A 24528-nucleotide genomic window follows, 5' to 3' on the forward strand; every position below is an offset into this window, starting at 1 on the left:
GAGTGAACCTGATCATCGAAATGAACTTAAAATATTTATACCAATTTGTCAAAAACAAATCCTCAATTGCGGAATTTCATATCAGCTTCTTATGATAGATCTGGCTACTGTCAAACAGAAGAAGGCCTTTTCAACTTAATTAACAAAGTTATGTGTTCCTATTAATCATTTTTGTAAGAAAAATGTTCCAATAAATTTTCTTCAATAACAGTTGAATAAACTTTAAACCTGTTCATTTTTCAGAGTTGAAAGTTATTATGTATATATAACTAACTATTAGAACCAATTCTAGAATCGCGATGTATTGGTTACCCAACTTTGTATAAAATCATCTATATCATTTTGTATTTCAAAATTATACCGTTTAATGATTAATTAATTAATCAATATCGCTTTTTGAGGTAGATCCAATCTTTTAGAAGTCATAAGGTTTAATATGCCTTTTTGGCTCATTTTTTGGGTATTTTCATAGTTGTCACAAATGGTATGAAGCATTTTCCGTAACAATGACTGAATTGACAGGTACATTAGGTAGGAGTTAAAATTATATGAATTATCCTCCCACACATACCGAGCTATGATTGTCCAACCAAGTCTTATTGAGATAAACTATAAGTCTTTTTGATTCATGAAATTCCTTAATCAGGCGTACCTATTTGTTTATACTTAAATCCACGAACAATGAAAATATACTTTACCTTTAGATTTATAAATAGACTTCAGGAATTTTAATTATTTTCCTTGAATAATTCCCAAAGTCGGAACTTTATCTGTTTGTATGAATCATAAATCTGTCTGAAAATTAATTCTTTCGCTTTATATATGCAAATTCTTATTTTTAAATTCCCACGAGTCGTGATTTTGCTTTTCATTTAAAACTTTAATACAGTTTCTTCAAAAAGTCTCCAATACGCTAGAATAATAAATTAAACAATTGACACCATTTCTTCACGCAAAAATACCATTAAAAATTATTTATATGCTAAATCTCCAATCGCTCAAACAAGTGTTTGATTTAGCATTAAGAAGAGAAAATAATGGATCGATTTACAAACTGAATATCGACTTCTGGTTCATAAGTCTCTTTTCGCCTAACTTTCAATAAAGTAAAACACTTGAAATTTGAATTATTCTCCTACCAAAGTACTGTCCTTTCTTAGCAATGTACCAACGTTGAATCCTTCTTTTGGAATGGCGTTCATCTGCTCTGTCGTGACTTTCTCAATGTCAAAACGTTTCGAAGGCGAACGTGGAAACGGAGGGAGACTTTTACCGGCCAAAAACAGCGCGTTCTCATAAATAAGAAACTCGTTAGACACTTTCTGCAAATATTTCCAGGACCAATCAACTGTTTGAACGAAAAAATTTGTCCAGTTTTACATATTTTCACTTAGCTTTGGTATTGATCGTTCATCACCATTAACTGAATCATTTTCATTGTAAAATCGCTCATCCCAATTGTTAACATCCTAAAAGGTGTCTTAACATCACCAAAACTTGCACATGAAATTTGGAGTCGCACTAGTTGAGATATATACAGGTAACTGCTATAAAAATTCAGGTCCCGTGCTGTTTTATCGCACCTCGTATATTTTCATTTTCTAAAATTATGAACTCAGTTGATAAGCTTTGTCATCATGAGAAGTGACTCACCTTAAAAACTGGTTGTATTAGGTCATTTTATTCATGCTCATTGGTTTGTGATTCACGAGAGGCAAAGTTTTTATTTCATCAAATCATAGGAATGTTTTTATTTTTACTATTTACATACTGATTGATATTTATAGTTGGTTCGCAAAATTTCTGTTAACTCTACCATATTTCCGAGATCTTCTATAAAACCTAATTGATGTACAGCATTTCAAAAAATTATTTGAATATCCTCAGGTCAGGCTTCACTATTTTAGGATTACGAACTAGATTTTTAAAACATACAAGGGGTCTCAATTTGAGAATTACCGTCCCCTTATATTTTATTCCAGTAAATATTATTACAAATGGAGAAAAACAGAACAAGAAGGTAATGAATATATGTAGCCTTCGTGGTTCAGTCCAGTAGGAGAGGTAGATGTCATCCCTTAAGGAGCTTAACGTGGCGAGGGATCAACAGGCACATAATTTTAATGACTTAATAGAAGTTATATTGACTCTTCTTTTAATAAAGGAATAAGTCTAGTCTATATTCGTGGTGTTTTAATTATTCATTTTTCTTTTACAAAAAACTGTACTTGTGGCTGAAAGTGCACACGATCTAAAACACAATGTAAACCTCAACAACTAATTTTATTGAAGGCGCGAAATTTAAATATTATTTCACATTAGTTCACACCGCTACCTCACAACAAGCAATAAATTTACTAATTCGTGCTCAAAAAATGTCTTCAAATTGCATATTATTAAGTATATTATGTGTAATTAAAATATACATAAAATGTTGTTGACACCTACATTTAGAATGGTGTATAGTCAACAACTATCTCATCAAACGTTTCATATCTTTATGAGGATATAGGAATAAATATATGACGTTAGTCGACTTTCATTGTAAAACATATTTATTCACAAACTTCACCTAACAAATTATCACTGTAATCAGTTGAATAATTTATTCCGAAAGGTATAAATAACACAAACACAATGATCATGAATCAAAAACCAGAACCAAAATGCACTGCCAATATAAAATTATTTACTTTTGCGTCATTTTTGCAAACTTGATTTCTATTTATGGTATCAAACCCATCTAGGGTTTATGATTGATTCTGTTCTAGAGCCTATTACATAATATATAATGAATACGAAACGTTTTATTAATGTTTTATAAATGTGCAAAATTATTTTATGGTATAAAATACAATTAAATAAGACAACAATATTAATTGATATAAAAATGTTTCAATAGTAACTTAGCATTAATTTTTCAATTGCTGCACTAAACGTCTTCCTTAAACATGTTAGCAATTACGGGAGAGTATTTTTATTCGGTGTAGTTACATCTGCCATCCCTTGAATAATAAATATTTAACAAATACATTCCCGAAATAGACTAACAGTAAATGTATAAAAACCTCAACATTCTTATTTTCTATTAATTGACTAAGGTGTGAATAGCCTGTGTTTAAATTGATGAAACTTCTGCATCTGTAGCTTTGGATACAGGTACACTTATTCTATTTAGCTTAAATATAAATTCTCTGCACTACTTTGTATTTTTATATACAGAGTGGATTAAAATCTGGAAGCTACAAATTATTTCGAAATACACTAAAATTTTATTGATAATTTCTTAAATATTTGGAAATTACTTGATTTCTAGTTCAACTTATATATAAAACATTCCAAATCCAAAATGGACAAGATGAGGCTAAAATGTAACCTTCAGAAATTTGCAGTAAAGAGATAGAATATAATTGAAATTAAAAAATGTTAATTTAACTATAGATTATATCTATGAAGATATGGAAGATTGTAGAAATTTTTCACATGAGAATTGAACGGAAGATATGATTTGTTTGATAGAAGAATAAATAGTGTTATAAATAATGATTACAAATAATATTTTTATAGTAGTTTTTGACATGCAATTGAATTTAAACTACTCATTAGATATTATCAAAGCTAATCAATATCGTCAGAAACCTTTTATTGTGAAAGGACTAAATTTTCCTCAGTTATTTTTTTATTCGGGTATTAAATGTAGTATCTTAATATGTGGGGTTTTAATTAAAGAATTGTCAAAAAATTGATAAATTCAGGAAAATAATTTCTCTGAACAGATATTGAATGAATATTGTATTTTATAAAATTAAAATTAGACTTAGGTACTGTGAAAGTTTGAAACATTTTATGTAATTTTGTTGTTTTATCAACTATTGTTTTTCGATGTTATAGAAATATTTGAAAATTTGATCTATCCAACTATCACATCCTGAATTTAGATGCTTAGCTATTCAAAAAGCAAAAACTGCATTGAAAGAAAATAATTATCAGGAAAAAATGATGAATAACATATTCAAGAAAAGGATAAACAGATATTACAATCAATTTAAAAACAAAACATAAAACATTTTTCCTTACCATATGTACAAGGACTTTCCCAACAATTATCGAATTATTTCAATACATATAATATTAGTATAAGTCATAGAGGACATAATACATTATCCAAATATTTCACTAAATTAAAATCTAAAACACCAAAAAACAAAAGAATTAATATTATATATCAAGTGCCTTGTACTAATTGTGACGCTGTCTACATAGGGCAAACATATCAGTATTTAGAAAATAGACTAAGAGGTCATCAATACGATAAAAAAATAGAACTGCATTAACGAACCATGAAATATCAAAAAAACATAAATTCAATTATAAAGATTCAAAAATTCTTGAAACGGAATCCAATACACGAAAAAAAGAATTTTTAGAAATGGTTCACATTCATAAGAACGAAAAAGCTATAATTGATAAAAAATATTTAAATAATTTAAGTAAAATTTGTATCATCATTTTGTAAATTCTAATAAATTTAATATATTTGAGTTGTGGAAACCAAGGAAAAATTAATTTTTCTTATTGGAACAAAGTTGATTTTATCCTTATTTTGATATTCACGATGAAGGTGATCTATAGATCAATATAAATAAGTAATTGTCAGTGTCAATATCATATTTTGATAAAGACTTAAAGAAAAGTCGAAACGTCAAAATTTATCTTTCTTTTAAAAACTATCAAAAAAATTAATTTTAAAACAGAAGAGGCCTAAAATCAAGAACATTTAGATGCATTAATATTTGAAAATATACATAAATTCACAAAAAACAAAAATCAATAAATGTGATCAAATATTTCGTGTTATTTATACATTTTATCTTTTCAACTTAATAATATTTATTTTTTCTTTTCAGTATTGATAAAGTTCCCAAGGTAATGTCACCTACGTTAATTATTCATGGGACTGAAGATGAGGTTATAGACTTTTCTCATGGGCTTACCATTTTTGAAAAATGCCCTAAAGCCGTAGAGCCCTTATGGGTAGAAGTACGTATATTATATTTTAATTTAATCTTCTCTTATACGAAAATAAGTTGTGGGTAATATTACCATGAAAGATACAAGTTGTGATTATTTTATTGATGGAAATGGAAATTCAATAAGAAAATTTGAATTAATAGTATTCAAAGTACCGCCCTTTACTAGCAATGCAATTATCGCAACGGTAAATCCATGACTGGAATCATTTCCAGAATAATTCTTCTTGAAGACTTCCATATACTATTTTTTTGGTTTTTCCGAAGTTAGAAATAGTTCATTCGGCACATTTTTTTGTTTTCTGGAGAAACCTGAATTCGCATGATGCTGTATCTAGTAAGGCAGATGTGGACTTGAAGATGATCTTCCAATTCCTTACAAATTGTAAGTCTCCAAACAAATTTAGCCTTCATTCATCTCATTGTCAATACTCAATCTTCTTTTATCACACCTCATATGACAATTATAATTTAAGCCAATAGTATTCTAGTCTAGTGGTTTAATATCATTGAACGTTGCTGTTAGTTCATAAATAAAACGATAACTAACGAATATTCTTCAGAGCTGTTGGAAAGATTCGTTATTAATTTGAAATTGAAACGACTACAACTAGAGAAGAAAAGTTACACGATTACATACACCACGTATAGACACTATGATAAGAATTCATCAATTGTGATATAAACTGCATCCAGCATATCCAAAAATTTTATTCCCCTGTGAATATTCTATCCTGAAGAAAATATCTGGGTGGTAAGACATTTGGGCCGATAATTAACTAATACATCTAATTGTAATTGCCTTCGTAGTACTTTTTAATTGAATTGAACTGTAGCTTTTGTAATATTATGAATGCAAATATTAACATTATATTACAAAAATTTTCATACGTTTTTTAATACGTCCATCTATTTGAAATTTCACTTGATATAACAAACCATATCAAAAAAATAATGTATAAAATGTCAGTTACCTTAAATGAATATTTAAGATAATATATTGATATAGACCTTTCACAATATCTGGTGACACATTCAGAAATATGGAGTTAGTCGGGAGAAACATACTTTTACCATATATTATGTAGAGTCTCTCAAGGAGGATATCATGTGGCTACAAAAAAAGTGTTAACTTCTCTTCATTAATTGTTTACAGTTTACATTTGATTTTTGAAATTTTTTCATGATGCAATTAACTACTATCAATCATTCGACTGGTATTAGCTATCAATTTAATGATTCGTATAAAATGGTGCACCCTGTATAATATGTTTCCAAATGCAATAAGTGATTTCCAAACTACATAAATAACCAATGGAAACGACACAATATGCGACAATGTTGTCATTCAATTTTTAATGACGTATGACATAATGAGGTAAAAATTTGTACCAATTTCATAAATTTCGAGTATTTTAACTGAAATGAGTACCTACAACATAATCTAATATGTATGTATAAATTCAAATACAGTCACATTGTATTATCTCCAAGGACAGAAAAAATTATTTTTCAATTTTGAATTTTTAGAAAAAAATTGGTTAATTATTTTCGATAAATAATAAATTAAATTGGTTGGTCAAATCTCATGTGCGTGTGGATTGTAAATGATTAGAATTTTATGTGTGATAATAATACATTGTATCAACTGTACCAAATAACAATAACTAAAAAGTTTTAAAATCAGAAAACAAATTGTGGAAATACACATTTTGTAAGAATTAATTTAGAAAATCATTGAATGAATTAAAAAAGCAAGTCTGCAAGAATCTTGCAGACTGGTCTTGGTCTTGCAAGCCTTTCTTTAGCTGGTCTAGCATAAGTCTCTTGGTATTGGTCTTGCAAACCTTTAGCTGGTCTTGGTCTTGCATTTTTTTGCACCAGTCCCGCTCATCACTACTTTTCCTAATAGAAAAACAGAACGACATGTAGATGGAGTGTAGGAAGATGACATTATTGACACTGTTACTTGAACCCTATAATAACTAGACAAGTAAGTCGTAAATCAAAAACCTCAATCAAAAGTGAGTAGAGTTTTACAAAAAAATCATCTGTACCTCTATCATATTCAAATGGTTCAATGACTACATCCTTGAGATGATATCCATAGGTTGGAATTTTCTAGATGGATTTTACAATCATCGATCAATGCTGTACAGGACACTATTTGCCGATGGAGCCCAATTATAAGAGACGGGATAAATAATTCCCTTAATACACTTGCGTGAGTAGAAGAAAGTCCCTATTCCATTCGAGATTGTCGTTTCAAGCCAAGGTTTTCTCTTAACATGTGGATTGGTATCATACGTGAAGACAAATCACTTTCTTGATGGTCCTTTAGGAGGACAGGTCTATTTGAAGTTTCAACACAATATTTTGCCGAATTTGCTTGCTAACTCGAATATTGTTATGGGAGGGATGTATTTTCAGCATAATGGGGTGTCCCCCCACTTTTTACTGGCAGTGAGACAACATCTAAATAATGTTAATGGCAACAGGTGGATAGGAGGTAAAGGTCCTATATCATGGGCTTCAAGATTGCATGATTTCAATCCCGTTTATTACCATATTTGGGGGCCATTGAAGCAACTAGTTTACACCGAAAATAATGATAAACGACAACAATTCATTGATAGAATTGTACTTTTGTATAATATTATTAGAAACGATCCCCAAAGTATCCGTAAATTTAATGCGAAAATTAACAATTCGGCAACAAAAATGTGTAGAAGCTACTGGGTTCCATTTCTGGAATCTACTATAAATTAGATTTATTTTGTTGCAATATTTCCCTTTTTTCCGTTATTATTTATGCGTCTTAACTTCATACTTTTAGTTATTGTTTTAAAATTGTTGCTCGATGTTGTTAGTTACTATTTTTTGTTGGTTGGTATTTACCGTTATTGTAATTTGATTCAATTTATGCATTTAAACAAAATATTGTACAGGGTGCAATATTCAATATGAATCCCTAAATTGGTTTTTCTAAAGCCGGTCCTTGAATTTCTTATATTAGCAAATGCTTGATAGTAGTGTATTGAATAATGAAAAAATTTGAAAAATCAAATTAGCGGCTTGAACACTATAACCAATTAAAACTTATGATAAATTTCACAAATCACTCTGTAAATTTATAAAGATAAGGAGTTGATACTTTTTTGTAGCCACATTATATCTTTCTTGAGGTATGGTAAAAGTATTTAAAGTACCTCATGATTTACTCTGTATAATCAAGTATTGACTAAGTGTGTTGAATGTAAGGTAATAATTATAGATTGAGCAAGATAAGAATGGCAGAAGTGGGATTCAAATTTCCTATGAGAGCGAGAAGTATGCTACATTTATTTTACTGCTTTCTCTAACCTTTTTAATTTCTCCAGAGCAGCATTTGTGATATTTCAGCGGAATTGGTCGTAAAGATGGACCCTTTGGGAGTAAACGGTTGTTGACATATATATTCTATAAACTTCAATAGAAGTTGATGTCAATTCCAACAGCCTATTTGACACGCGATCATATTTATCCAACGAGAGCAATAGAACCCATTCAAATTTGCATAATTAGCATCGGAAGCCTAGCTGATGTTATAGTGAGATGTAGATTCAAAAAATGAAGTTCATGTACAATTTTTTGATCACCAAAAATATAATATTAAGATGAGATGTTTGAATAATCTGTTTTATATATATAAATCCATACAGTAACATAAACGCAAAAGGTAGCATTATAATAATTTAATTCAAAAACTGTATATCTAAGGTCGTGAAAGTAGATTAGATAAAAGTTTGGCATCAAGTTTTGTGTCTGTAAAAATTTACAATAGGTGTTCTTCATGAATGAAATTAATTATAACAAAAATAATTTTAAACAAATCTGAATTTTCTGTTTTGGTTAAAATTCTAAATATCTTTGTGAATTTGTCTATGTTTATAGAATTTATTTCTTTGTGATCATTTTTTGAACTTTTATTCAAAAGTGTTACTCTTCCTATTCTGTTCCTGCTACCAAATCAATAATTATTTTTAGATAAAATTCTTCTATCATAGAATTCATACTTTTTGCCTAGTTTTAGCTTTATGATCTGATCTTTTAGAAAATAAACACATTTTATTTTTCTAAATGTGATATATCAAATCAGAATGCTCATAAAATTATTGTGTTTGGATAATATCAGTGTTTGTATAAAAGTATTATATTCAATCAGCCTGTAATATAAATAGAGAGAAAATCATCTTTTTAAGGACATTTGATTCTTTGTATACTTTTTCAATTTTTATTTTCAATTTTCAATTGGTCATTTAGAATACTAATGATTTTGCACAATCATAAGTGTTTCAGTTACCACCATTTGTTCAGTTTTACTATAATGTTTGTCAGTATCTAATTACACCATACTCAACAATAACTTTCACTTAAGGGTTATTTTTTGTCTACCATATGAAAAACATCATTTGCATACTGGGATATATTCAAACAGTAAGAGCCAAATTGCACAGATTGTTCAAATGGTGCAAATATCATATAACTTTCACTTAATGGTAACTAATTGACCATCATATGAAAAAACTCACTTGTATGCTAGGGTATATTCCAAAGGTAAGATAAATGAATTGCTTAATTGGTTCGAATATAGAAGCCAGGAAAAATATAAACTGGAATTTACACGGTCGGAAAAAAGAGGTCGACATTAAAAGTTGTGAAAAATGCTTGTGGGGATTTTTTAATTTGGTGTGAAAAGTACCATATTATGTCTAATATTTATAATTGTGTTTTTTGTAGGGTGCTGGCCATAACGACGTGGAAATGTATTCAGTATACTTAGACAGGCTTAGGCAATTTGTGATGGTTGAATTAGATGATAACTGACAGTTGCTAGCAGGAGAAGATGTGACTTTTAGTTCAGGTACATCTAGTTCGGTAGGTGAAAAACTACTTTAGCCAGTCGATGCAGGATCGGCAAGGACCGCCAATTCACCAGAGCCGATTTCCTGCAAAACAATCAACTTTCCATTAGTATCTCCTAAAAAATGCTGCAGTCCGTCAGTGTCGCAGCGCCTGACTGCATGTCATTGTATATTACTTGAGACAACTTGCTAGCCCATAATCTGCATTTTTTACTGTAAATGTATATATATATATATATATATATATATATATATATATATATATATATATATATATATATATATATATATATATATATTGTTAACTGTGGACTTTTTAACTACTGTGAATATTTGAAGACAATCTGTCAAGTGATGCAATATTAGAAAAATCTGTATTACATGAAAACTTAAGTTTTCTTGTCTGTTCATATCGTTGTATTGTAAGTTATTTATTTTTTAAATTCTAGGAACCACAACTTCATAAAATACAGGAACCCATTCTTCATTCATATACTAATAACTTACATTTTCAATTGATTTCTATATTCATTAATATATTTAATGCAAAGTTTTGTATTCAATAATATAATAAATATATTTTCTTCAATTATGAAAACTTCCTGGGAAATATGCTCTCGAATAGTTTTAATTAACACTTCTGGTACTTCCAGCTGCTATTAAGCTGGTATATAATTCAAAGTAATTCTTCGTTTATGGAGAAGATTTACTAACTTTTTGAGAGAAAAACCAATCTATATCTTGCTTTCCATGTGAATATTTTCATAAGCTTCATAATATATATATACATCTTTTGGAAATGGAAAATTTTCAGTTTATCGATGCAAATTGAATTAAAGTTCATAATAAAAATGTCCAACATAAACATCAAATTTACTGACCTTAAAACCTACCATTTATAAATATTGATTTCTAAATTCAGGAGTCTATGTGCAAAAACTTTCATTTTGAACGCCTTAATATTTTCAATTTTATAATTGATTCATTTATGATTAATTATACATTGATTGATTAATCTAAGACAAAAATTATTCTAATTGCACTTAAATTTTCTAGACATGATAGAAAGCTCAGAATATACCCAATAAACTTGGTCAAGCACTTCAATAGTTATTTTTCTGAAAATACAATGTATTGATTCTGAATTATATAAAATGGGTAAAGACAGGCATTGTTTGTGGTATTTGTATTTTTGCAGTATTGGAACTGGGATTAGTTTTTTGTTAAATTTATTATTTTGTTCACTGATATAATGGATATTAAGTATTGAGGTAATCCTCATATGCCAAATGAATAATACATTGAAGTAGCACGATAAAACTAGAATCTGTAATGCTACAGTTCCATTTGATATTGAAATTCTGTTAGGTTTAAGACCAGACTCAGAGATTGCACACATGTGCCATTTGTACTTACAAGAAATATTTTCCAATCGAAGCAGAAGCTGCAGCATCCTCTTTGGGATAGGTAATAATTTTAATTGATAAGAATTGAAAAATAGCTTTTATCAGTTAGAAATATTAAGGAGCAAACTAAGCCAGTGAAATAAACTTGGGGTTTTCATTAGTTTTAACCAAATAACAAATTATGCGTTAATAATGCTGGGGAGTGTATATTGTTGCATTATTTGTAATTTTAGTAGTTCTACATTATATTTTATTTGAGAGAAAATGCATTCTCGTGATTAATTTTCTCATTTAATTGAATAACTTTTTACAAATAAAAATCTTTTTTACAGTCAACTTGATAAAATTTGACATGTTTGGATTATGGAATTTAATATTATTAATTAGATTTAGCTTATTTTTGCAACAATAAATGCTAAATGCATGAAGTTCTGGTTCAAAAAAATGATTCTTTTGTTATTGAAGTAGTATTCTTATGAATTATTTTCATTCTGCGTTAATCTATATTTGCTAAACTTTTTTTTATACTTAATGGGGTATTCTGGTTTAGAAGCCTAAATTTTAGGCATTTTAGAAACTAACGTAAAAAAAATGAAAAACATTTTTACTATCCATTTTTTATGATATTTATTGACTTTTTAAGAATACAAAAAAATATAGAAAAGAAAACAGAATTTCAATAAATTAGAGGCCGGCTAAGTGGTGGCTCCAAAAAATCGGTGCACCCTTATTGATATGATTCCAGCCTTTGTACTGATCTAGAACAACAAAATTTTGAAAATTTTCAATCTGTAAAGATGTCGCTTGACCTTAGCCAAAAAAAATTTTTTGACCTTTTCGAATTTTCTAAAAATAATCCGTATTGAATTTTTCTAAAATACAAAGCAGACGCAATAGAGAGGTATATAAAAAAGATTCCCACCAAATTTTAAAGGAATTGGTCGGGTAGAACTTGAGATATCATATCAACCACTCCAAAAAAAGTAGTTTTGAGAAAAATGCGCTTGAAGTTTGAGAAACAATTCCAGTAGAATAACTCGTTCCAGGCCGACTTGGACACTACGTCACAAAAACTACTGTATCTCCGGAAATAAGGCGTTCAAAACTATGCAAAAAAATCGATTTTTCCAAACTTCTAGACCAGAATACCCCCTTAATCATTGATCAATACTAATTTTAGAACTTTTTCTTTACTAACGTATTCCTAGTTTACATACTGCCTCAATATAAATTTATTTAATATTAAAAGCTGGAATACCGCTACTAGTATTTCATCTTAACCTCCGTTAGTCTGGTGTTAGAAGTCTGTGTGTGATATAATTGAATTGATTCTGGTGCCATTTTAAGAATATCTACACAATATATTCAATTAAAATTGTGAATCCGAGCTAGTAAATATTTTTTGAAATAAATATTGCCACGTTAACAATACCTATACTGACCAAGTATTTCTAAAATTCATTAAATTGCTTAACTTGATTCAAAGTCACTTAGTTTGAAACTTCTGAATGGAATAAACAAGTAAAATAAATAATTAAGGTTGCACAATCGAACTTTACAAAACCACACATCAACATTGTCAATTATAATCACTGGTTATTTGAAACGAGTATGAAGGGGCCTATAGAAATCCCAAAGAACCAGATATAATTGTGAGTGGTAGTGAAACAATGAGTTCAGAATGAATATCACCAATGGCTCTAGAAATTCCGACTCAGTTATATGTTATTTTGTCATTACCTAAATAATTATTCAGATAGATAGATAATTTTTGTTAAAGTAATTGATGGAGAGAGAGTAGAACTTCTACAAATCTAAAATCCTTCTTACCACACTAACAAGGGGTTAAATGTACTTAATTTTGGAAACTAATGGTTTTTCAAGAAATTTGGATATTATAAATAGTATACTTGAGTTCCCTGTGATAAGTTATCTTAATTCTATCAAATATTCTTTGACCTGTATATTTTACGTTCAGAATTCTATCAAATCCAAATTTGCAATAATATATAGACTATTCCATTTAAAACTAAACTTAATAAAAAAAGTGTTTATAATATTGTTGGTTTCTTCTTCGGAATACTACATTCATTGAAATAAGAACAAGAATCGTGATTTTTTGTTTTGTATTAATATTTTTTAAGTGTATAACTTGGAAAATATAATCAAAAGATATTTAAATAAATCAATGCTAGTTTTAACTTTTTGTGTAATATCATTTTTGTTTTTAATACAGGAATTTGACTTTTCTATGAGCCAAATTGAGCAGTTAAAATATTAATTTAATATGATTTATTGGGAAATGAATTTATAGTAGATGTGTTGAGGTGGTATACAATATTTAATGAGGAGGTTTATCAATTTTGTACATTTTTTAAATCAAACATGAAAACTTGTTTAATTCTATTGCAGTATCCATTAACATATTAAATGAAGATCTCGTTCTGCTTCAAAATCCAATCTTGAAATTATTAAGCAGGATTCAAAACGAAACCACATATAGAGTATTGGAAAATATTTACCTGAACATAGAAATTTCATTGTAAATACTAACCAACTTACTACCATTTTACTAGTATAGTCACTATAAATTATAATAAACCTAACTTCTACACTAGATCTCCACTCGTTAGAGTAGAATTATGAGAAACGAAATTAATCAAAACAAGAGCGGGAAGTGCACATACAATCCATAAGAATGAGAAACCTAATATTAGTGGAATTCTCTTAAGGTCAAATAAATAAATAAACAATTTGTTGATATGAGTAACCCCCAAAATACCATTTCAATATCCATATTTTCACTTCATTTTCATTATTTACTTCAACTGCTTATGGACAAAAATATCAAAATCAACTAAATCCTGAAACTCCCCTAAGAACTTGACTCCTATAATCCCATTTCTGAGGCTTCGCTGGGTTGTATTGTTTCAAGTCATGATGAATTTTTGTAGGGATTATCCGTTCATCAACTGCTAGATATTCCTCTTTAGGTACTAGTAAAAGTTGCTGCCTAATGCCATCTAAAAGTGAGCACACTTTAAATAGCTTATGACATAGACTGCCCAACGAGATATAATTATTGTTGTCATTGGAGTGTATTTTTTTTATTATTTCAAATCTATTGCATCTCATAGTTTTTATAAATTTGTGGCTGCCCTAAAATCTTGTTCCAGTAATATCATGAGGCAGGTAATTTAACTATAGACATGAATATTACCATGCATAAATTCCTCCATATCTTGTTTGGTTATGTTAGCCCATTTGTTTATGTTATCTTGTGTGGGTTTTGAATTACGTTGATTTATTGTAGTTTGTATAAAATCCTCAGAAAATAAAAACAAGAAAAAATTTACTGGTGTTTTTCAATAAACTCCTGGTAACTGCGTTGGTTCCAATAAATTCAAAATTATTTGCATCCAAAGCCTTTGATTTTTTTTATTCCAATTTTATTGCAATCATCTATTTCGGGCATAACAAGAGATCGTCTATGACGTTGAAATTGTCTCCTCCTCTTTCCATTATCCTCCATAGGATGAATTGACACCATTTACATATATTTGAATCAGCAGTCGTTTTCATGCTTGCTTTTCCTGTGCAATCTTTTCGGCATGATGCAGACTCATATTTATTAATGGTTTTGCTTGGTCTACCCATCTAGTTGGAGATCTGCCTCTTGAGCGTTTGCGTTTTTCTTTCTCTTCTATAAATAATCGTTCCATTGTTCCTGATCTTCTAGCTATATGTCCCAGGTAATGCAGAATGCAGATACATGTGGTTTATTCTGGTTTGGTGTTCTGTCCATGAACTATTTCATCACTAAGCGGGCTGTCCCCAGGTATAGTATTAACATGCTTCTGAGACCCATAAAATGAACAGGATCCATTCTGCAAGCAAGGAAAAACGATCTCATGCCATTCGGTCAAAAATTAATAGCGCATACGAAACCATATATGGTACCGCTAAAAAATTATTAAGTTAGGTTAGAATGCATAAGAAATCATATATGGTTTCATAAAAAAGCTCCCCAATATGATAGAAATATCCAAGAAAGTAACCATTAAAAAACAGATATATTAAATAGTACAATAACAGCACCGTGTTTTCTTTTTTATCAACTTTCTTATTTAGAAAATTGTTTTCACGGACACTGAGTTGAACTTCACGCAAGCGCTTAGAAAAGTGAGGTTATAACCAAAATGACGTTAGACCATAGACAACAAAAAATATTTTCGTATTGCCAACATAACAATTAAAGTTTCCACCATGCGTATTATTATTGCTTGTGCAATATAACGTGAAAAAAAATATATTAAAACTGGTGAACCATGTATGGGTTTATATGCAGTAGAGTGTTAGAGATTTTACATTGAAATTCTTATTCTCTATAAAATATTTTAATTAATACGCGCCTACTAACTCATTGGGCTAATTTGCAATTCCCGCAAAATATGTTCCAGAATTATATAACAATCTAAGATTGATTATGAGATCGATAAGAAATCTTGAATCTGCATAGCAATGCATAAAATTGAATTGTAGCCACTTGGAGCAACTGTTATAGTTATTTAGTTTATTTGGAAGTTATATATTTTGGTTTCTAGTTTCAGTTTTTTATCGCCTTATCGTAATATTCAGAAATTTGACATGTTGCTTTTTTCGTATTTAAAAAGAACACAAATTCAACATCACACTAAAGGCCTTTCGTGTTTCCACCAATATTGGGTTTAATCAAATCCAAATGTATTTTAATATTTGGTTGTCTTTAATCATACATATCAATTTTACTCTTTAGAGGAGAAAAATGATTGTGAATTTTGCAAATGTTTATAGTGATTATTATTTATTATAACCAACAAAATTAATAAATCACTCTTTATTTTGGTTATATAGAATGATTAAGCATTACCATTTTACGATGTATAACTATACACACTGATAAGTTGGCGAGAGATTAGCAAATAGTTTGCAGTATCAATCAGACTGTTATCCAATGCAATTGTCCAAAATATTTTAATAAATTCGTTTCGCATTTAATAGCGCCATCTATTAAAACCCTTTGGGATTGAACTATTGCATTAGCCGATTTTTACTAGGAAGACTTCTGTGATCATATCTGAAAGACTTATGCGGACTAATAATTTTTAATGAATATACTAATTCTTTAAAGTAATTCATCAGTATTTATATAATGAAAAAATCATTTTCGACAATAGAACTATTTTTAGTTGAATTAAATGGTATTGCAAGAAATAACAATACTGCACAATTACCATTTGATATTCGCGAAAATTAAGAAGTGGACGACATCTGCTAATTTCTTTTAAACATCAATAGAGGTGATCAACAAAGCCAGAATACGACTAATTTTTTATTTGATAATCAATAAAAAGTGTTATTTAAAATTTTAGTCTAAATAGTAAAATAATATACCTGTTTATAGTACTTTTCTGAGATAAAAACAACCACACATCCATAAGGTTCACAAAACAATAAAAACAAGGTAAAAGTTGTAATTTTACAAATTTAATAGTTGTTAAAATCCTATTCTAGTGGCCAGTAAAACTCTTGTCCACCTTTTTGATAGTTAGTTGATAGAACAATTAAATTTCCAATTTTTAACTACTTATTATCTCCAATTTATTATATGATGTTAAAAAGGGTTACTTCAAATTTCATCATTTTCAGATTGATTCTTAAACACAACTTTTTGTTCTAACCATGCAAACATACAAGAAAAAATGAAGAAAATGCTACCACAATCACTAAAAACGCATAAAAAATAAATAGCACCAAACCCCCTTACAGATTATAATGTTGTTCACCGCTATAGAAGACAAATTCAACGCCATCTACTGACACGTGATTTTCGCCAACAATTATTAAAAATTCTGTTAGAGTGACGTGTGTAGTCACAGTTATAAATTATTGATAAGTTTAATAAACCACAACGTTGACTCACTATTTTATTATATTGATTTTATTGTGTCAAATTCGAAACATTTTATTTTGAGGATTAAATTTCCATTATTGATGTCTCTTGGTGATTAGCGACATATATGATGAAAATTCTAACATATCATATTTTGGTAACATACTTGATAACAAATACAATGTTTTTGACATTTGGTCTTGTACTGAAATGTATAAGCACACTGGTGACAATTTTAAGGAAATTATTTAGTATATCCAATGTGTTTGAAAAAACGTAAACTATAGAATGATTGAGTTTGTTTCAGGATTCTTTTTCCTAATGGTTAAACCTATGTAAACATCTCATTTGAGACACATTTATTATATTATTTTCAAGTGCATTAATTTGCCTTTGAAACTATCATACCTTAAAAAAGTTGAACAATATACGAGGCATATTTTTTAAGTACCGTTTTGGAATTAAAAAAAGAAGTGCAAAGATATCGCAATAATTTTTTTTTTTTTTCATAAAACCCGTACCTTAATCTACTTTTCTACATAACTTTCGTGAATATTGAGGCACTGTACCAAAACTGTTTTGACTTCGTTATCGTCTTGAAGACGCTGACCGCCCAGGTATTTCTTCAAGTGCAGGAACAAATAGTAGTCGCTGGGCGCCAGATCAGGGTTCTAGGGAGGATGATCTAGAATTTCACATTGAAAAATTTGATAAGATCTTTGGTCCGATTAGCCATATGTGGACGGGCATTGTCATGCAGCAAAACGATACCCTTACTCAACTTGCCACGTCTTTTGTTCTGGATTGCACGACGCAGATTTTTCAATGTCTCACAATAAGAAGCTGCATTAATTGTCTCATTACGAGGCCGAAACTCCACTAGCAATACTCCTTTTCTGTCCCAAAAAACTGTGCACATGATTTTCCGGGCAGAAATTGTTTGCTTAAACTTTACTTTTTTGGGTGATGATGAATGTCGTCATTCCATGGATTGTTGTTTCGATTCTGGTGTGACGTAGGCCACCCATGTTTCGTCACCAGTAACAATTTGGTCTACATTCATTGTGGTACCGCTCAAGGAAAGTCAATGCACTACCTAAACGTTGGGTTTTGTGCAAATCCGTCAACATTTTAGGAACCCAACATGAATACAATTTCCGGTAGTTCTCGGTAACAATGCGATACAAAACACTGTTTTCTCTCACGTTTTCGTCCACTTTCTGCACCAAATCTTCATTAACGACCGAAGGACGCGCACTCCCTTCTTCATCATCACATTTGTGCGGTCATCTTTAAATGCTCTCACCCATTTCCTTACCATTCCATCACTCATAATATTTTGTCCGTAAACTTCATGGATCTCACGACGAATATCGATCGTTTTTACGCCTTTGGCACTAAGAAATCGTATAACTTCACATTCGGCGGGACTCACGATTGTCGGAGGCACCTTAAACACTTAGTAAACAACGTACACAATGAAGAATCAGACTGTAATGGCGTCAGTGCGTAGACAAGAGATGTAGGTAACCAGCGCGCATGTACGGAACGCCGACCTTGGGGTTGCGGCGGCGGAATCGCAAAACGGTACTTACTTAAAAAATATGCCTCGTATTGTAATGCTCATATATATTCATTTCATCGGTTTTCTAACAAGTAGAAGCTTCTTTATAAGATTTTCAAAAAATTCTTTGTTTATGGCCCAGTGTAAACTACTTTTTATATCAATTGTCAATATATTTGTTATATTTTTTAGAAGTTACGTATTATTCTTTTCAGTACAATGGACTTAAATGAACTAAGTACTGGTTCATTTCTTGATCATTTTAGCAACTGTTGGAACTGTTATTGAGTTTTTTAAACAATTCACGCTAATCAGTCAACTCCATTCCATTTAAAATGGTGGTCGTTTCAGAACCTCATTCACTCGCAAAATCAGATGGAAAACCGTTAAGTTCGTGTATTGAGTCTTGCGTTTCCAGTTGGAGTACGGCTTATATGGAAAGGTTTCAACAATTAAATTTTCAAATGAAAAAATTATTAATGTTTTTAGTGATTTCTATTTCTAGCTGTTTCAACGAAGTTTATTAATTTATTAATTTGTTAGTGACCAAAGTATTGAAACTCTCTGCTGTAATAAAGCTTATTATTCAAGTTTTATATAATTTAAGTATGTTTGCAACTTTGAATTTGTCACATATGGATATAAAAACAATTTAGACTATATTTGTGGGAAATTAATATTTCTTTCATGAATCTTATTGAATAGATTAAGATTTTCCGTTGAAACTACTCAAAAAGTATTAATTATATTTTACATTACATATAAGTAGTTATGATAAAGTATCCAAATTTCATCTATTATTGAAAATAGTTTTATGTTTAATCCAATTATTAGTAGTTAGTAGTTAAGTATTTATCTTTTCGGTGCAATTTTCTGAATGTGTGTGATATTTTTTTACAGAAGCTTAAGTTTTCATGTAACTTAAAACAGGATAAGTATAACACATATTCTTATATTTATAATAAGTGTGAATTTTGTATTAATGTATTTTGTTGGATCAAATTGCAATCTATCACGTTTATACCATCATAAATGAAAATATTGTGTATCAACTGACTTTCCTTAACATCTTTATATTAAAAAATACATATGAACTTAAAGTAAATCATTATTGGTAGAAACATATTTGAGAAATGGGGCATCTCCGGTGATGCTACAATTATGAAATATGATTATATTGCTACTTTTCCATGAAGATGAAACAGTTATATTGGTTTTATACCTTGAAAAAATCTTCATTAATCTATTCCATTTTGTTAAATAATGAAAAATTTTAGTCAAAACTGTCAATATCATCTAAAAGTCTAAAATATCCTTTATGATAAGGGTGTTTGGGATGTGGACACGTGCGATTTTTTATTCGTATGCACTCGTACGATTCGTTGTCGGACAGGTGCATGATTACATAAACGCAAATTATATTTTCTAGAAAATTCCTCCTTGAAATATATTCATTTTTTATTGTTTTCAACATTTAAATATTCACTTAGTAACATTGAGCAGAAATTAATTAATACCCTAACTTGATCGGAGAGAAAAAAATCACCTTAATACTTCAGTAAGTACCGAAGCTTTCAATTAAGTTTTTCACTTAATATTAAACTTTGAAATTATGAAGCAGCATTAAAGTAGTATTCTGAATTGAACAATGTATTTAGCTTTGGATATTCCACTGTAGGTCAGAGATGTTTCATATGGTCTGAATAGTTTTTTGTTCTGATAATAACCAGACTGCTCAATATCTAACCCCATCCGCATAATATCTACAAGTGATAGAGCTGATAATATTAAAATCTTTTAATTCATATTTATTTTTGTTCCTGTGCTCAATTCTTATCTTTCTAGTAGCAGAATATTCACTTTTTCCTTTTTTTCTGTTTATTTATTTATTTGAATACTCTAGTAGATTAATATAGCCGTAAACGGTAGTTCAAAGTAAATATCTAATTTTTTTAAATTTCTGCCACTAGCTCCAGATCGACTTAATTCCAATTTTGCCTGCCCTTGGCTACTTGGCAATGATGTATCATTTGGAAACTAATTTAATGGTAGAAGGATGACTCAAAAACAAGAAATTTTAAACTACCGACTGTAAAGGAGAATTGTCGAATATGCTTTCGGAACAGGAAATTACAAATGGACAATTCTGATAAATCAAATAGCGTCATCTAAACAAATGTTTTATAATAATTACATAGGTTTGCCCCCTTCATAATTCTTCCATTGGTAAGAAAAAACTTTTTGAACATAACTTCAATATCAATTCTGAAAAACAAGTTTCCCCTTAAGCTAAAAATCTTGGAATAAATTTAAGAGCTACTTATAGAATATGATTTAAAGATATTTTTTAAGAGAAAAATAAAAATATTTCACTTATTGCTTTCTATATTTGTCTTACCACTTCCATAAATTTTACACAATTTTCCGTTATGAAAATCCTTTAATTATTGACCTTTGAATCGGCATAAAAACATGAAATTACTTCTCTAGTTAACTCATAAACAAAAAAATTGACCTCTAGATCGTACGACAAGTGACGTAAAAATGAAATTTTTGTTTTCATCCGACTAAAAAATCGAACACATCATCATCCAGTGTAACCTTACGCTTAGAAAATTGACATATTTTAGTATGAAGTGAATTAAGACTGACAGTAATTTGATATCTTGAAACTTGGTGCTTCAACACGAGTCGTTTGGACAACAAAAACTTAAGTACACCATCAAAGTTTACCCAACTTTGTACTGTGCTAAAAATCCACATTTTTTTAATAAATCAAAATCCGTTTTATGAACATGTTTATGGGTTAATATTTAAAATTTTGTTAAGAAAGTTAACATGCCATTTATATTTAACACTTATTTCTCTGCCACGATACTGCTTCTTGATGGTATCATTATGTTTTTTTAATAAAAATTCTATTTTCTTTTGTTCTGATATAATATTTAAATAAAACGTTTAACAAGGTTTATTTATATGTCCACATCTTCACTGCCAAAAAGTAGAATTAAGATTAACAACTAATACTAATTTCAAAATTTTCCAATTTTTAATTCGTATATTTCATAAAATGTGTTCATTCTAAAGTATGTGAAAAATGTGTATAGTCGTTACAGTGAGCAAGTTTTCCAAAATCCCGAAATGCCTATTCAACAATATTCTATATCTACCGCATTATTATATACTGGATATAGATATAGTGTATCATCTATCATTATATATATATATATAGGAAGTAAACGTGAAAATATATAAACATAGGAAGTACGAGGAGTATGGCATATCTGGCTAGTTTTACATTTATTTATAAAAACTTACTCAACAAAAACTTATTTATTTTACTCAATAATATAAAATATCACTGTGAATCTTCCAAATTCATTTGATTCCAACTTAAATCTACCCGTCTCTCTAAATTAGTAACTATTTTATTTTTCACTTTTAATATAATTGCAAATTGACATGAGTCTTCATGATGGGTTCCAACTAATAGTTTATAATTAAATTTGAAGTTATATGAAGTCTACCTATTGCAAGACACTTTTTACAAGGTAACATAAAACGTTAAACATTTTTGTTATATAATTTTTATTTTTTACTATATATAGATACAGTCTTTTGATGTTGTTTTTGTATCTCTTAAATCATGTTCACATCAAATATACATAGTTTATTAAAAAGTAGAAATCCCAAAAATTATGCGTCATGTGAATAGAATTTATATTTGGTTTCTACTTATTAATTTGGATTTGGACCAACGAATTGTAACAAAATAAGTCACATTCAAAAGAGCCTAAAAGAAACAATTATATTAACTATAAAACCATTCCGTATAGATCAATTGTTGATGGCTCAGACTGATTTTGGAAAATAAAGGTTTTATTTATGAAACATGTTCGATAGAAATTCCTAATTATTGTGAATTACAACGAATTCTAAAATCAAAATAGCGTAAACCTCGCTCTATTATATTTTGTCTATTGATATAAGTAAAAACGAATTAACAAATATGGCTGACCCTGTAACCTAACCTAACCTAACAGGGTACGTCACCTGGTACTGATGAGGGGACGGGTAGCAAATTAATATGTAAACCCTGGTATCCTGGGATATCTCCTGACGACTCGCCAATCGAACTGGTTACTCGCTATCTTGGTTAAAGTCAGTTTTTTCACGTCGGCTTCACCAATACTGTCCGAGACAGTTGTGGCCTCTTAATTCGGGATCGCGTAAATTTCCACCCATTGTTTAAAATAATCCATCACAACTATTATGTATTTACCATTACTTTCTGTCGTCGGAAAAGGTCCAGCGATATCTAAAGCATTCGAAATGACTTCCAACATTATACTGCTTCATGCTTTCTCTTACGATGTGGTCCATTACTCGTAGCACAAGTCGTACATTTCTTACGCCAGTCCTTCACATCGTCGGAACTGTTCATCCAATAAAATCTTTCACGGCTTTCGTCACTTTCAGATGACCTCCCGATGGACTGTAGTGTAACTTCTTCGACTACTCTCGTTCTTCGAATGACTAGCTATATTCTCAAAATCATCATCGTTCTCAAGGACTCTTTTTAAAAGACCCTCTTCCGGAACAAGGTAGTCCCACTGAGCACAATATGCATTTATTGCCGGTGAAAATCTTGACACTTCTTGCCAGGACCTCATTACCGCCAAAAGTTGTCTTCTCGTGACGCAGTAGTCCGTTCTGGTGTAGACAGAACTTCACTAAAGTATCCCGGCACTCTTTCTTGTCCTCCCAGTGGAGAGCTCTTGCTTCTTCTGTGAGTCGAGTTAGTGGCTTGGCAATATCTCCAAATTTTTTTATGAATCTTCGATAGTACGTGAAAAAAGGAAACTCCTAACTTAATGTTTATCGCCTGGTTTTGGCCTTCGCTGTATGGAGGCACTTTTCTCTGGATCCACTGCCACTCCTTCATTGCTCAGTATATGGCCTAGATAGTTGACTCGGTTTTGGAATAACTGGTACTTATTTGGGTTTAGCATGAGCTGGGCAGTTTGAAGTCGCTTGAATACGTCTTCTAAATTCTTAAGATGTTCCTTAAATGTCGTTCCCAATACCACGATGTCATTCAAATGAACCAGGTATTTTTTATAAGAAATCCTCTCAAGACGTTTTCCATAAATCGTTCAAATGTCGTGGGCGCATTACAAAGTCCGAATGGCATAACGTTAAATTGCCATAGTCCAGATCCGGTCGAAAAAGCATTTTTCTCCTTATCCTCTGGGGCCATCTCTACTCGCCAATATCCAGACTTCAGGTTCAAGGTAGAAAACACCTTGCTACTTGCTAAAGTATCCACTGTATCGTCAATTCGGGGTAGGGGATAATTGTCTTTCTTCGTGACGTTGTTTAACTGACGATAGTCCACACAGAACCTTGTAGCTCCATCCCTTTTCTTGGCGAACACTACTAGAGACACCCATGGACTAGTAAAGGGTTCTATTAGTTTCTCCTCTTCCTTCTCTCGAATTATTCTTTCAGCTTCCTCTCTATTTTCTCTTGATAGTCTGCGAGTTGATTATCTGATTGGCTTGGCATCGCCAGTATCGATTTTGTGTTTGACGGCTGATGTTCTACCAGTCTTCCTTGCTTTCGGTAAAAATAGGTCTCGGATCCTTGGCTTCTTCTCAACCATACCTTTCATCAAATATACGATTTGGTC

General features: G+C 30.1%; 1 protein-coding gene across 1 annotated transcript in view; it reads left to right on the top strand.

Moving 5' to 3' along the window:
• Positions 1–21210, top strand: part of LOC130450629 (alpha/beta hydrolase domain-containing protein 17B) — a 43282-nt gene extending 22072 nt beyond the window's left edge. Inside the window, exons 2-3 of the mRNA XM_056789128.1 lie at positions 4908–5040; positions 9810–21210. Of these exons, the coding sequence (XP_056645106.1) occupies positions 4908–5040; positions 9810–9896 (220 nt within the window). The 3' untranslated portion in view covers positions 9897–21210. The remainder of the gene's footprint in view (positions 1–4907; positions 5041–9809) is intronic.
• Positions 21211–24528: the final 3318 nt, after the last annotated feature.

Source organism: Diorhabda sublineata, chromosome X, assembly GCF_026230105.1.
Source record: "Diorhabda sublineata isolate icDioSubl1.1 chromosome X, icDioSubl1.1, whole genome shotgun sequence".
Lineage (NCBI taxonomy): Eukaryota > Metazoa > Arthropoda > Insecta > Coleoptera > Chrysomelidae > Diorhabda > Diorhabda sublineata.